The 14,843-nt window shown below is 50.2% G+C and overlaps 1 protein-coding gene across 1 annotated transcript in view; it reads right to left on the reverse strand.

Annotated features, from left to right (window-relative positions):
* Nucleotides 1-916: 916 nt before the first annotated feature.
* Nucleotides 917-14,843, reverse strand: part of LOC138267203 (extracellular calcium-sensing receptor-like) — a 59,053-nt gene continuing 45,126 nt past the window's right edge. The window contains exons 5-6 of the mRNA XM_069216056.1: nucleotides 1,953-2,076; nucleotides 917-1,833 (exon numbers count right to left, since the gene is read on the reverse strand). Of these exons, the coding sequence (XP_069072157.1) occupies nucleotides 917-1,833; nucleotides 1,953-2,076 (1,041 nt within the window). The remainder of the gene's footprint in view (nucleotides 1,834-1,952; nucleotides 2,077-14,843) is intronic.

Raw genomic sequence — 14,843 nt, forward strand, 5'->3', positions numbered from 1 at the left:
CCCACCGGGTAAAAACGAAGGTGCTATGTCGCCTCAGCATAACGCGAACCCGTGTTCTGGGACCGGGTCGCGGGTGGTTCCATGTAGCGCTCGCCGCGAGCGCGTTGTCTGCAGCGCGATCACGGCCTCAATCCAGCCGATCGCCAGCCATGCGAGTAGCGCGTCTCCGGCCGCGATTAACGATGCCGCCCCCGGGCAGCCCTCTTAGCGGCAGTCGGACCCGCTCTCGGGGGGGCCCGGGCGCCTCCAACAGGATAATTTACCGGGCCAGGGATCGGAGCTGCAGTTTATGCTGCCGCTCCGGTCGCCATCTTGGCCACGCCCCCTACTGTTGCTACATCATAAAGGAATTCCAGGCTGGTCTGGCTGGACTCTCTAAAAGCCTCTCAGAGCTGTGCTGGTAATCAACAAGCACTGCTTCCGGAGGAGAGAGCACAGAGTGTGGTGAAAATGGATGGCAGATGGACAGCTATTTTCTTTTAGATTTGTGACGCAGAGCATTGTATGTATGGCTCCCCCAGTACTTCCCTGCCCAAATGTAGTAGTTGAAGGAAAGGGCAGATGATTTTGTGGTAGGGGCACATACAATATCATATTATAGATGGGTAAGAAGTGAACTATGGGGTGGTTTCACCTCGAGGTTTTGAGTAACATCATAGACAACTCCAGCTTCACTCATATTGTCTATTTATTGTCACTCAGAACCCATTGGGGAAAAAAACCTCTCAGTAATTTACTGTTACCCATCTCTAATTCAATATATTCTCACTTGTTTACAGTTTAAACTAGATAAAATCTGAAGACTCTTCACACTTTAGTCTCTGAGTATCTCAATCTGTAAGGATAATTACTTTTAATATTGTCGTACACATATCATAAAAATATGGCGTAGCTTTCTCTCAACCTAAATAATAAGTTAAGTTCTTACTCTGCACAGTTTTTTGCCCAGAAGATGCTCTTTTGAATTATTGTCTGGTCTCAAAAGGATTATGTAACATTTTGGGAAAAATATACAAGAAACCAGTGCAAATGTAGAAGACAAGATAGCAAAAATCTCCATGGCCACCATATACTTGCCCTTGGTGCTTAGGTAGGCTGGTATGAATGACAGCCAAACACTGAGGAAGGCAAGCATGCTGAAGGTGATTAACTGAGCCTCGTTGAAACTGTCAGGCAGTTTCCTTGCTAAAAAAGCCAATATGAAGCTGACAGCGGCCAGCGCTCCAAGATATCCCAGCATGCACCAAAAAGCTAGAGGAGACCCCTCATTGCATTCAACTACTATCATCTCAGGTTGAATGAGGGTGTTGTAGACTGAGAAGGGTGGGGACAGTAGTAACCATAACACACATAAAAGAACTTGAATGAGTGTAAAGACAAAGATGACAATATATGATAACCGCGGCCCAATCCATTTCCTTAAGTCACTATTCGGTTTTGTTGCTTTGAAGGCGATGACCACCATAATGGTTTTGGCCAAAATGCAAGAGACACAAAAAGCAAAAATGATGCCGAAGGCCACTTGACGAAGAAGACACTTAACAGTGGTAGGATAACCGATGAAAGCCAATGGGCACAGAAAACTGAGGGAAAGAGACAAAAGCAGCAGGTAGCTGAGTGAGCGGTTATTTGCTTTGACAATTGCAGTGTTTCTGTAATGCGTAAAGAGTCCCAGAACGACAAATGTGAACAATGAGCAAAAAATGCAGATTGTCATCAAAGTGGCACCAAGAGGCTCTTCATGGGAGAGGTACTCAATCGTTTTTGCAACACAAGTGTCCTGCCTTACATTCGGCCAAGAATCCCAACTGCATCTGTAACACTCAACAGAGTCTGAAAGAAAGGTAAAGCAGAATATTTAAATATAAATTAACATTGAAATGAGGATTAACTTAATGTCATGTTAAGTCTCAACTACACTTTACAACTGAATCCAGATAAATAGTGCATACCAGTTTGTTTCGAAATCTCCCCTTGAGGACATCGGACGCACTCAAAGCAGCAGGCAGGCTTGCCTTCCATAGTCAGCTTTCTGAAACCAGGGGGGCAGCTTGGACTGCACACAGATATTGGGGCCTTCCATAGAAAGTAACACATTTAATTTATTTATAACATTTGTCAGTATGTTCCTTTGCAGTAGAGGTAGTAGAGCATAATTATGCAGGAGAAAACAATGAAAGCATAATTGAGCAGATGTGCATGCAATATATCACTGCATTTATTGTCAACATCGCATGACAGAAATGTCAGGATTTCTTGCAGAGAAAGAGCAACTTACAGGAAAACAATACTGACTTGGTGCAAGAGCAGTAAAAAAGAATCTATTTTTGGAAAGGGAAGTGGGAAGAGCCGAGTCCAAGGTTGATCTTTATATGCATTCTATGGGTGGATTTGTCTAGCACCTTAAAAGTTTGATGATTGTTCTTTGAAATTGCAGTTCAGGTAATCTTTTAATAAAAGGTCAACAAAGTGAATAAGGATTGGCTAAGAGGAAGTTAAGAGAGAAATCTAGTGTCAAATTGAGAATTATGGACAACAGGGGATCGCTCATAAAGGGCAAAAGACAGGAATACTTGTGTTTGAGGGTTTATGTGACTATTCAGACCCTTGTGTTCTGTTGTAGAAGGCTTCATGCAATACTCCTTATGTCATTCTCTGTGACCTGCTGAAAATGTAGTGATTTCTTCCACCTTGCCCGTCTGTGGGACTGGTCACCTTGGTAAAGACCCCACCAACAGACTTCAGTAATCCCAAGGCTTTTCCAGCAAGCTACAATATAGGTTCTGAAGTAGTCTAGAGCAAGAGCTCAATATATCTTAATTCCATAGTTCAATGTTTAAAGCATTACACAATATGTATTATTGTGCCTTAGCACGTCTGGACATCTATGTGATAAAGTTTTACATACAGGGATTGTTGTAGAACAGTCAGTGATCCCTGGAATATTTTGCTAAAAAATGTCAACAAATATTTGCTCTCCACTACAGAAGTAATCATCAAATGGAATTATAGCAGCCTGGATATGAAATTGTGTTTTTGCTCAGGAAAGTAATGGTGCTTGTTTCGATATAAAGTCTTTCAATACTTTTAAGAAATTTGCCTTACAATATTGTCAGTGGTCTTGAAAGGGTTACAAGTTAAAGATATTTGGACTGTTTGACTTTGGACATTCCTCAAAATCAGATTTGCAGGACTTAGATTTAAAAGTAAAAGCCAGCCATGCGCCTTGAATGCTTTTAGCTTTCATAGTCCATTTTTAGCCTATGGTGCACAAGTATAGTCTGCAAAACCCTTATAACAGGGTCCACGAGTCCTCCATAAAACATATCACCAAGTCAAGCCCTACAGCCAATTTGGTGGGTGGTAGTCCATCAGGGCAGCAGACATAGGCAGTCATTACAACATTGGCGGTAAAAGCCGCTTACCGCTTGCAGAAGACTGCCAACACATCGCCGCGCACGCGGAAAACCGCCACAGCTATTATGACCCACAGCACGGAAACCGCCAAAATTCAGACACCCACACAAGTCCGCCACACCAAAGGTCAGTGATAAACTGGCGAAAACAAAACCTCCACCGTCACGCAAACAGAAATATGCCCACACTATCACGACACACAAATCCACACAGCAGTCTTTCAACCGCAGTATTCCTTTGGTGGTACACACAGCCGCGCTCAAAATACACACACACTTACAAAACACAGCCACATTGGACAATTCAAAATTCACACACCTGATACACATACACACGCCACTCCCACACACCCAATACAATATATAACACACACCCACAAACCCCTATGACCAAAATTCACGAACGAAGGCCAGAGAGAGACACCACAAACAACTAACAAGCATCCACAGGCACACAACACCATCACTCACATAACTTCCACGCACCTCACACTACACACCACTACATATCAGCACACTACTACATATCAGCACACTTATCACCCCACATACCACCCCACACATCACCTACACCACCCCATGGCACGGCAAAGACACCCCAGGTTCTCGGAGGAGGAGCTCAGTGTCATGGTGGAGGAAATCGTCCGGGTAGAGCCACAGCTATTCAGATCACAGGTGCAGCACACCTCAATTGCAAGGAAGATGGAGCTATGGCGAAGAATAGTGGACAGTGTCAACACAGTGGGACAGCACCCAAGAAATCGGGAGGACATCAGGAAGAGGTGGAACGACCTACGGGGGAAGGTGCGTTCCATGGTCTCAAGACACCACCTGGCGGTTCAGCGGACTGGCGGCGGACCCCCACCGCCTCCCCCACAACTAACAACATGAGGGGAGCAGGTCTTGGCGATTCTACATCCTGAGGGCCTCGCAGGAGTAGCTGGAGAAATGGACTCTGGTAAGTCAAATCTTAACTATTACATCCCCCACCCTACCTGCATGCCATCACATATCCCCACCCCCACCCTCACCCCCACCCCCACCCCCATCACTCCTACTCCTCACAAATGTCCCACTATCACAACCCACCCATCCCAACACCAAGCCCTGCATGCAACAACGATGCATGGACACACAGCACTAAAGCATGGCCACTGCACATACCCATACACCCCCCTAAACCATCAGCACACAAGGTTCCACACAGGAATGCAAGCACTAGGGTACATGGTCACCCACCCATTGCACACCATGCCACACACAGATGTAATAAACATCCTTTTATACCCCTGCAGGACCCTTACCCAACGTCAACGGACAGGAGGGTCCACACATGTCCACACCACCACCAGAAGAGGCCAACAGTGATGACAACACCTCTGTCCAACTGGATCTAGATGACCAGCCCGGCCCATCGGGGACCTCTGGACAGTTGGTTCCCCACACCCAGTCACAGGCCACCACAGAGCTTCCCCCCTCTGGAAACACCAGCACAGCACAGCACCCACCCAGCGGGCCCATACCTCCGTCCCCAGGACATGTCAATCAGCAGTGTGTCCACAACTACAGGGAATCCAGGCTAACCCACCACCCCAACAACAACAGGGACCTGGGGGCAGTGGTAGTGGGCACACGGTCCAGGGGACGGAGGCCCAGGAACACAGGGGAACTGGGAGGGCTGCTGTGCGACAGGGGGAGGACAGGCCAAGGGAACCCACTCTCCACGAGGCCCTCTCCTCCATCATGGGAGCCTACCACCACTCCCAGGAGATGATGGCAACGGTACTGGCCAAGTTTCAGGAGACCCAGCGCCTGCAGGAGGAACAGTATATGGGCTTCAGGGAGGAACTCAGAACCATCAACTTCACCCTGGGACCATCGAGGGGTGCTGAAGGAACTCGTGCACGCCAGGAGGGACACTGTGGCACTACAAGGGGCCACTGATACTAGCCAGGATGATGAACTGCTCACCACCTCCGCCGGCGCTAGTGGACAGGAGGCACCGCCACAGGACCACCACAACAGCACCCCACCCCCTGCAGAGGGAGAACCACCTCACAAACGGTCCCTGAGACCCAGGACAAAGACAGAGAACGATGCCAAGACCCCCGACAAGAAATGAGACTACCCTGATTGTCTTCCTACTGTCCCACTTTGTCACCCTGTCCATACTTAAACTGCCCCAGCTCCACTTCCTATGCCCATTTGGGCAATGCACCTGTGAGACTAATAGACTGGACTCTGCCATGGACATTCCTCCGCCATCACCCCTTACCATTTTGCTACCCCCTCCAATTTTGAGCACTAAAATAAACACCCTTAAAGCACAAAACAATCTGGAGTCAGTCTGTGATTTCGGAACACTGTATTAGCAATTACTGTGGCAAAACACTCTTTCACTTGTAATGTCAACATACCTATGTCAGACAGCTCTAGTCCATGAGGAATCAAAGCAGATGTCACACTGTAGGACCCAGATCTGTGAAATCGTAAGGGAAAGTGACAACTCAGTAACCATACACTGGGTGAAAACGACAGACAGTAGAGAGGTAGTAGTGTTAAAGTACATGTAGGAGGCAGGCTGTATTCTTACCTGTGTCTCACTGGAAATATTGCTGGATCACTGAGTCCCTGTTGTCCATGTCTTCTTCTTCTGCTTCCTCGTCTTCACTGTCCACAGGCTCCACAGCTGCAACAACACCGCCATCTGGACCATCCTCCTGCAGAAAAGGCACCTGTCATCGTAAAGCCAAGTTGTGAAGCATACAGCAGGCCACGATGATCTGGCACACCTTCTTTGGTGAGTAGAATAGGGATCCACCTGTCATATGGAGGCACCTGAACCTGGCCTTCAGGAGCCCGAAGGTCCACTCGATCACCCTCCTAGTTCGCCCATGGGCCTCATCGTAGCGTTCCTCTGCCCTTGTCCTAGGATTCCTCACTGGGGTCAGTAGCCATGACAGGTTGGGGTAACCAGAGTCACCTGCAAATGGCGAGGGACAACTGTTAGACACACACAAACCTGGAGGGATATCCCCAGACCCAGACAACCATTCCCACTGACTAGCTTCCATGTGCTCACCTAATAGCCACACACGGTGCCTCTGGAGTTGACCCATGACATAAGGGATGCTGCTATTCCGCAGGATGTGGGAGTCATGCACTGAGGCAGGGAACTTGGCATTCACATGGGAGATGTACTGGTCGGCCAAACATACCATCTGTACATTCATCAAATGATAACTCTTCCGGTTTCTGTACACCTGTTCACTCCTGTGGGGGGAGGACCAAAGCCACATGTGTCCCATCAGTGGTACCTATGATGTTGGGGATATGTCCCAGGGCATAGAAATCACCTTTCACTACAGGCAAATCCTCCACCTGAGGGAAAACGATGTAGCTCTGCATGTGTTTCAGAAGGGCAGACAACACTCTGGACAACACGCTGGAAAACATTGGCTGGGACATCCCTGATGCTATGGTCACAGTTGTTTGAAATGACCCACTTGCAAGGAAATGGAGTACTGACAGCACCTGCACTTGAGGGGGTATTCCTGTGGGATTGCGGATAGCTGACATCAGGTCTGGCTCCAGCTGGGTACACAGTTCCTGGATTGTGGCACGGTCAAGCCTGTATGTGATTATCACATGTCTTTCCTCCATTGTCGACAGGTCCACCAACGGTCGGTACACCGGAGGATGCTGCCATCTCCTCACATGTCCCATCGGACGGTGCCTATGAAGGACAACAGCGAGCACAGAGTCAAACAACTCAGAGGTACGTACCCACAGCTTACACAGAACAGCAACCATAATCTAAAAAGTGGCCTGTATGTGTGTTGATTCTAGGCCTAGGTATGTGTTACGCAGTTGAAAATGAAGCCATGTGGGCCCCTGAAATGGTGGCTGCCTGACCTGTAAAGTGGGACAATGGGATGTGAGGTAACTGCCCTGGCGTTGTAGAACGTCGAAGTAGGCGGTCGAAGACCGTGGCGCAATGCTGCATTGGTTAGCATTGGACCCATGGGTCCCAGGAGCCAATGACTATGTACGCCGGCGGTGACGGTACGCACAGCCGTGGACGTGAATGCCATTTTCTATCTGTTCAATCACTCAATACCTGATCTTCGACAGAAGAGGACCTACACTGCAAGTGCTGCTGTGACCTCGGTCTGGAAGAGACAATGGCTTGTGCGACTGGGGAAAGGGCCCCTGCCTTCAGCACGAAGGACTTGGAGAAACTCGTGGATGGGGTCCTCCCCCAGTACACGCTACTCTACGGTTCTCCAGACAAACAAGTAAGTACACTGGGAGCATGCTGTATGGGCTATGCCTGTGTGGAGAGGGGTGGATGAAAGAAGAAAGGGGGGAGAGTGCGGCGTGCATGAAATGGCGGTGAGTGCATGTGCCACATGGCAAGGGTCGGGATGGGGGCCAATGACTGTGACGGTGCAGTTGGTAATACGTTTCTCTTCCCCCTGTACAACTCATGTAGGTCAGGGCCCACCAGAAAAAAAATATTTGGCGTGCCATCGCCAAGGACGTCTGGACCCTGGGGGGTCTACCACAGATGGAGCACCCACTGCCGTAAAAGATGGGAGGACATTCGCCGCTGGAGCAAGAAGACGGCGGAGGCTCAGCTGGGGATGGCCTCCCAACGTGGGAGGGGTGCCCGTCGCACCATGACCCCCCTGATGTTCAGGATCCTGGCGGTGGCGTACCTGGAGTTGGATGGGCGCTTGAGGGCATCACAGCAGCCACAAGGAGGTGAGTACACTCTCATTCTGCTGATTTTGCGCGCAGTGGAGGAGTCTGGGTGGGGGAGGTGGGCTGTGGGTTTCCCTAGGCCAGGGCGAGTTCCGTAGGCAAGGTCCCTCTGTAAGGCAGTCCATGTGGCACCCCACCGCACCTCTGTAGAGTGCCAAGTACACCTAGTCAGACCCCTGTGTCATCCATGTGTGCAGATGTCGTCCATAGCCTAGTAGGCCATTTCCCAGGAATTGGACAGTGGAGCCCAAGAGCGTGGCGTAGTGCTGGGGGCTTCTGTGTCTGTTGTGTCCGCCAACGGTAGCAGTAATGCATGCACTCAACATATCTTTCTTCTGTCGTCCCGCCTTTTTGTGGTCTCCCTGTTCTTGTGTGCAATAGCAACATCAGGCGGAGGAGCAGTGGCACCGGAGCACGAGGGGGCTGCATCCCACATGTCCATGGAGGGCTACACTACGGAATCGGACTTCATCAGTGGGACGGAGGTTGAGGGGAGCTCCACGGCAGGGACAGGGGCTGAGACCAGTGACACGGACATATTCTCTGATGGGAGCTCCCTTGTGGTGGTGGCAACATCTGTCCCCCACCCCATCTACAGGTACAGCCACCACCCCCCCTTCCAGCACCGCCCTCCCAGCAGCCCCTCAGCCTTTGCCCCGTGCCCGCTCACCCGGGAGGGTGCGCATCACCTTCGCCCCAGGCACCTCAGGCCCTGCCCCAGTCCGCCCTGCTGCCCTCAGTGAGGAGGTCATTGACCTCCTCAGGACCCTCACTGTTGGGCAGTCTACCATTTTGAATACCATTCAGGGTGTCGAAAGGCAGTTGCAACAAATCAATGGATTCCTGGAGGGCATTCATTCTGGTCAGGTGGCCCTTCAGCGACCTTTTCAGACTCTGGTCTCAGCACTGATGGCAGCCATTGTCCCTGTGTTTAGCCTCCCCCCTCCAACTTCCTCCACCCAGACCCAGACCCATTCCCCTGTACCCCAGCCTATCCCAAGCACACCTCTAGACCAGCATGCACACACGTCAACACACAAGGGAAGCTCAGGCAAACATAAGCACCACACATCAAACAGGCACTCACACTAGCATCACACACATGCAGACACACCAACATCCACTGCCTCCACTGTATCCCCCTCCTCCTCGTCTCCCTCCTCCCTCCCAGTCTCGTCTACACTCACACCTGCATGCACTACCTCTACAGTCACTACTATCATCACCAGCACACCCACCACCACACCCCGCTCACGTGCAGTCACCACCCCCACTACCATTCACACGTCCCCTGTGTCCTCTCCCAGTGTGTCTGTGACGCCCCCTCCCAAGATACACAAACGCAGGCACACCCCCACTCAACAGCCATCCACCTCACGACAGCCTCCAGCGCATGCACCTTCACCCAGTCAGCAAACGAACACCTCCTTCAACCACAACCTCTTCCTCCACTCCCAAACCCCCTCCAGCTACCTGTCCCAGTGTCTCTAAAAAACGTTTCCTGTCCAACCTTGACCTCTTTCCCACACCTCCCCCACCCCATCCGTCTCCTAGGTCCCGAACTAGCACCTCAGCCACAACATCTCCGGGACCAGTGGTGCCTGTAGTCACCGGAATCTGGAGTGCACCGGCCACCAGGGCAGCCAGTGTGACACGGAGCCACAGCACAGAGAGTCCCCCACCTGTGAAGCATCAGAAGTTGTCCAGTGCCCGGTGGGAGAGGGGGAAGACTCCAGCCACCAAAGCCGCTTCCAGGGGTCCAGGTGGGAGTGTGGAGTCACCTGCGACACCTTCCAAGGTGGGGAAGGGGCACAAGAAACTCAGCAAGTCTGGCAAGAGCATCACGGCGGAGAAGAACGCCATCATCCCAGCTGCCCAGGAGGCCACCGCCAGCACAGCTGCCCAGGAGGCCACCGCCAGCACCAGCCCACCAGCCCAGCTGCCCAGGAGGCCAGCACCAGCCCAGCTGCCCAGGAGGCCAGTACCAGCCCAGCTGCCCAGGAGGCCAGCACCAGCCCAGCTGCCCAGGAGGCCAGCACCAGCCCAGCTGCCCTGGAGCCCACCACCACCAGCCCTGCAGCTCAGGAGGCGACCGCCAGCACAAGCCCTGCTGGGCCATGAAGGACCGCCAGCACAAGCCCTGCTGGCCTACTTGCTTCTAGGGTTTGCATAAGTGTTAACACATCAGCTTCTGACCTGTTAATTAAAGTAGATATCTTAATAGCAAGTAGTGCAGATTAGTGTTCAGAGCTATGGCTGAGGCTACGCTTGTTGATCAGTATGTTGCGAGACCCCCCTAAAATGTGGCCATGTTTAGCCCTTTTTGTGGTTGTGACAAAAAAATATGTAAAACCCTGTATGTGAGGTAGTTTAGCAAGCCAACTCTTCTGAGCAAGGATGATGTCAAATGCTTGCACATACTGTAGGAAGTCAGGGTCCAGTAGCTTGGAGGTGAGACCACTAATGTTCCAGGAGCTCAGACGGAAAGGGCGACTGTTGACCATAGTGGGAACCTCCTGGACTGGGCTCTGACGTGTACCGTAAGGATGCTGGTTGATTGTCCTTGAGAACCACCTCACGTCCCCATCCTGTGGATTAATTTCATGCCCTTCCTGGCTGCGTTGTTCGCATGTGGCACCCCTGTGCCTTGGAGAGGACCCTCTAGGCCCCTTGAGCGTGGAAAAGGTTACCTTGAACTCTTGAACACCCCTGTTGGTTGACTGGGGTGAGCAAGGGTGCGGGGTACCCTGGGTCATAATGAGGGGTGATCTTTATGCCCCACCTCTTAAAGATCGGCAATTTGGTTAGCACTCTCTGGGCAGTTGGAATTGTTCTCCTAGTGGCCTTAGTTGATTCACCTCCAGTGGTGCCATCCATTTGTACAAATTTAATTGCAGTGAGGGCCTTTGATTTCAAATCTTCAAGGTTTGATACATACTTTGGAGTGAAAGTTAAAAGTTTGGTGCTTTCTTTAAGGTCTGTTGGAATGTAAGTGAGGTGTGCATGGCTCCAAGGTCCTTGACTGTGTAACTTGATGTTCTCTGTCCATGTATGACCATTTGCCTCCGGACCTTGATGAACAGTGGTCTTACTGTCCAGTGGAAGCTGACATCCATGTTCTAACTCTATGCCTGGACCCGGCTCAAGCTCTGTGTTTCTTATTACTGACTTAGGCTCAGCTTCTGGAGCCTGCTCATGCCTTCAGGTTGATCGCCGTCTTGCGGATTTGAGAGGGATTCCACTGCCAAGGTGCTGAGGCTGGCTGTCCCGCACTGCCATTTACGGTGGGTTGATTGTCGGCCACCAGATTGTCCGGTGACCAGGGAGCATGTTATTCATGAGGCGACTCAGACTGCCTTACTGGCTCATTAAATAAGAGGTAGACTCCCAACTAGTTATGGAAGGTGTTTTTTTTTTTTTACCGTCAATTCCTCCTCTGAGACCGCCTGTTTTTTGGCATTATTTTTTATGGTTGGGGCCATTTTTTAGCAGAAGACCTCGGTAGAGGCGGCTGAGTACTCTGCTGCAGCAGGGCCTGTATCAGTTCCTAGGGTGCCACTGATCTTCAAGCTTGTACATTGGCTGCTCCAGTTAGCAGAAGTTGCAGTTACAGAAGCTGCTCCAGTGGTATTAGAAATTAGACGTCCACTGCCCTCCTCCACAGTCTGAGCATGGTTTGGAGGTCTTAGAGGAGCCTCATTAGCTAAACGGAGAGTTTCAATTTAGATTACTAGGGCCCAATGGGACTTCAATCTTTGTATGAGATCAGTCATTAGGTCATTGAGTATGGTCGAAAGAGTTGATAACAAGTCAACAATGGGGATGCATGACCAGTTAGTTTGTATCAGGGCAGTTTCTGTCTGTGCTTGCCTGGTCAGTGGGTTCATCTCCCCCAACTTGTCTTCGATGCCAGCAACAAATAAGGCCAGGATGTTAAGGAGTGAGAGCTGGATGTCCATTTTATTTGATTGGTATTGCAATGCCTTCACTGACAACTGTACAGTGCTCAGCAGGGATAACTAGACACTGTCCGATGTCAATGTATTTTCTCTGGTAGGCTCCACATCCTTTCCATGAGGGCTGGGCACCCGGGGTTCTCAAGGTGACTGTGGGTAGGAGGCTACCATTTCTTCCTATTCCAGCATCCCAAAGTATGAAAGTGCCCCTCGGCCCCATGATCCTCCTGCTCTTCTACAGCCTTGTTCCTTGTGCCGCTAGAAAGGGGTTGGGAAGTATTCCGATGATTGTTGCCAGTGTTCACAGGGCTAGCTGGGCCTGCAGGCCCTGTTGAGTCTTTCTGGGGCAGAGTAGAAGACTCTTCAGAGCATAGATCACCCTGCCCCTTGTTTAAACTTTGCACCCAGTGGCCCTACCCCCAGTGTCATCTCTAAGATCTGCAATGCTGCGAGCTGTGCTTCTGAGTGTTGCTAGGTTGGGTGAATCATGGCATGTGTGACTAACTCCTTCCTCATGTTGAAAGGAGACCTGCTTTTTGGTTCCTTGTGCCGGTCACGTTCCTGCTGGCAACCCCACTGCTAAGAAATCCATGGCATCTTTTGCGGTGTTTGCTAAGTGACTTCCCCAAGGATCCTTCTGGGGGGTTGGTGGGTGGCTCGGATAATGAGGAAGATTGCACCTGGGCCCCTTTAGGGAGGCTACAAGGCACAGTGGGCAGTAAAGACTTCTGCAGCTCCTTGAGTCCTTCATTGCTTGAGTAGAAGGCAACTAAACTTTGCATACATTTTGGGATGATGAGTACAGATCGAAGGTTTGGCTATGAAGACTCCTGTGTTTGAGTTGTGGGTGCCAGGTTTCCCTTCTGAAGCTATATCAGGGAATGTTATAAAGGGATACATTATAGACTCATTTGTAGGCTCAACCGACTGCGTTTTAGTTTTTGATTTGGCTTGTTTCTTTTCCTGGCCTGGCGAGCTGTTATGTCTGCTGCGTCTCTTCCTAGAAAGTGCTTTAATGTACAGTCTCCTGACTCTCCCCGAACTCATGGGGTTTTAGACCAATAACTTTAAATGTTGTACTGGAAGGAGCTGCCTTTAGGCGCTGCCACTCCCCTTGCTTTGGGTTCCCAATTTTAGGGAGAGGGGCAGGAGCAAGCTTAAATTTTAGTGAAGAAGTACCACAATCAGCTCTGGAGAGCGATCCAGAGGCTTACAGTTTGTGATGTATGTGTTGAAGTGCCGAAGGGGGCCGGGTGAGGGCACAGGTGAAAAAGCGGCAGTAGGGACCACATGCTTACAAGCTGCACCGACCTACTGCCGGCCGCTTCTGTGGAGTGCGTAACAGGCAGGCTACTGCCAGTCGCCTAACCTCCAGTCCTTGATGAGACCCTGAGATGGCCCCAGATCAGCAACTTTCTGCTCCTCTGCAAGTTTGAACTGCACTGATCTCTAGGCTTCCTTGACTTCCAAGACTTCAAGCTTCAAGGCTCTAGGTGCCAAAATGCCAGGTGCCAAATGCCAAATACTGTGTACCAGTGCCAGATACAAAAGAAAGTCTCACTCGAGCAAGAGTATAGAATACAGGTTGGTAGCTCACCGTCCTTGAGCCTGCTTCTGGTAATGTCCTCTGTCCTCACCATGTGCTTTCACATTGCTCGAGCATGTGCTTCCTCCATGGCTCTGCACTGAGTGGCAACAATGGTAATGCATTCCTGCGTGCAAGTTAGTGAGCACCAGCAGATCTCCACCAGCCAGTGCTCAAGCGCTCCAGCCGAAGCTCATGCGGCCAAGCCCAGTCAAACCCCACCGCCACAGTTGTACAGTTCGGCCCAAGCAGATCAATGGCAATCGTGAGCAGTAGCAGAGACTGGAGAGTCCAAACCGCATGGCGGGAAGTGGATGCAGAGGATGCCCAGGATGCTGCAGGGAGCTACTGCAGGAAGTCGAAGGGGGGTGGCCCAAGGCTGTCTGGATCACCTCCGGTTGGGAAGCAGCAGGCATGCATGAGCTGGCATGTGGCGTCAGCACAAACAGCAACTGGTTTACAAAAATATACAAAATATTGTAATTTTTTTGGAGGAAAATTAGACAACCTCCATCATCCCAATATAGCTTCTGCATACAAGCATGTGTTAAAACAACTGTGCACTGATAAATAGACCTGCATTTGTGAACTATAACTTTGGGGCCTATTCAGAAACTACATTTGTTAATGTGTGGAATAGTACAACATTTGTACTACTCACAATGCTACAAAATGCTATTTGCTAACCATTTTGCGCAGACCACTGCAGCAGTCACTCCTATCTTTTCTGTGCAGAACTCTCCATTATGTCTACGGAGATCTCTACACACACCAATCCACTTTTTTGTTCTAACAGTGGATGGCAGGGACTATCTGGAAAATATTGAATACTTGTACCTAAATGAGAAGGTTTAGGTAGATTTAAGGAGGGCTGCAGGGAGGGGCATTAAAAATATAAGTACCCATCCATAAGTGAGTAAGGTCATTGATATTCACAAACTTTTACTACAGCCAAAAATGTCCTAAAACAGATACCTTTGTTAAAAAAGTCAAAATAATTACAAATAATTCTATGCGTAAAGTGTAGTACATTTTAGTGATTATCGAATGAAGATGAAAATGGCCCTTTCTGCAGGGTCATCCCCCAGCATTTTGCCTTTTCCCTCCACTTTTTTGCTG

Source organism: Pleurodeles waltl, chromosome 12, assembly GCF_031143425.1.
Source record: "Pleurodeles waltl isolate 20211129_DDA chromosome 12, aPleWal1.hap1.20221129, whole genome shotgun sequence".
Taxonomy (NCBI): Eukaryota; Metazoa; Chordata; class Amphibia; order Caudata; family Salamandridae; genus Pleurodeles; species Pleurodeles waltl.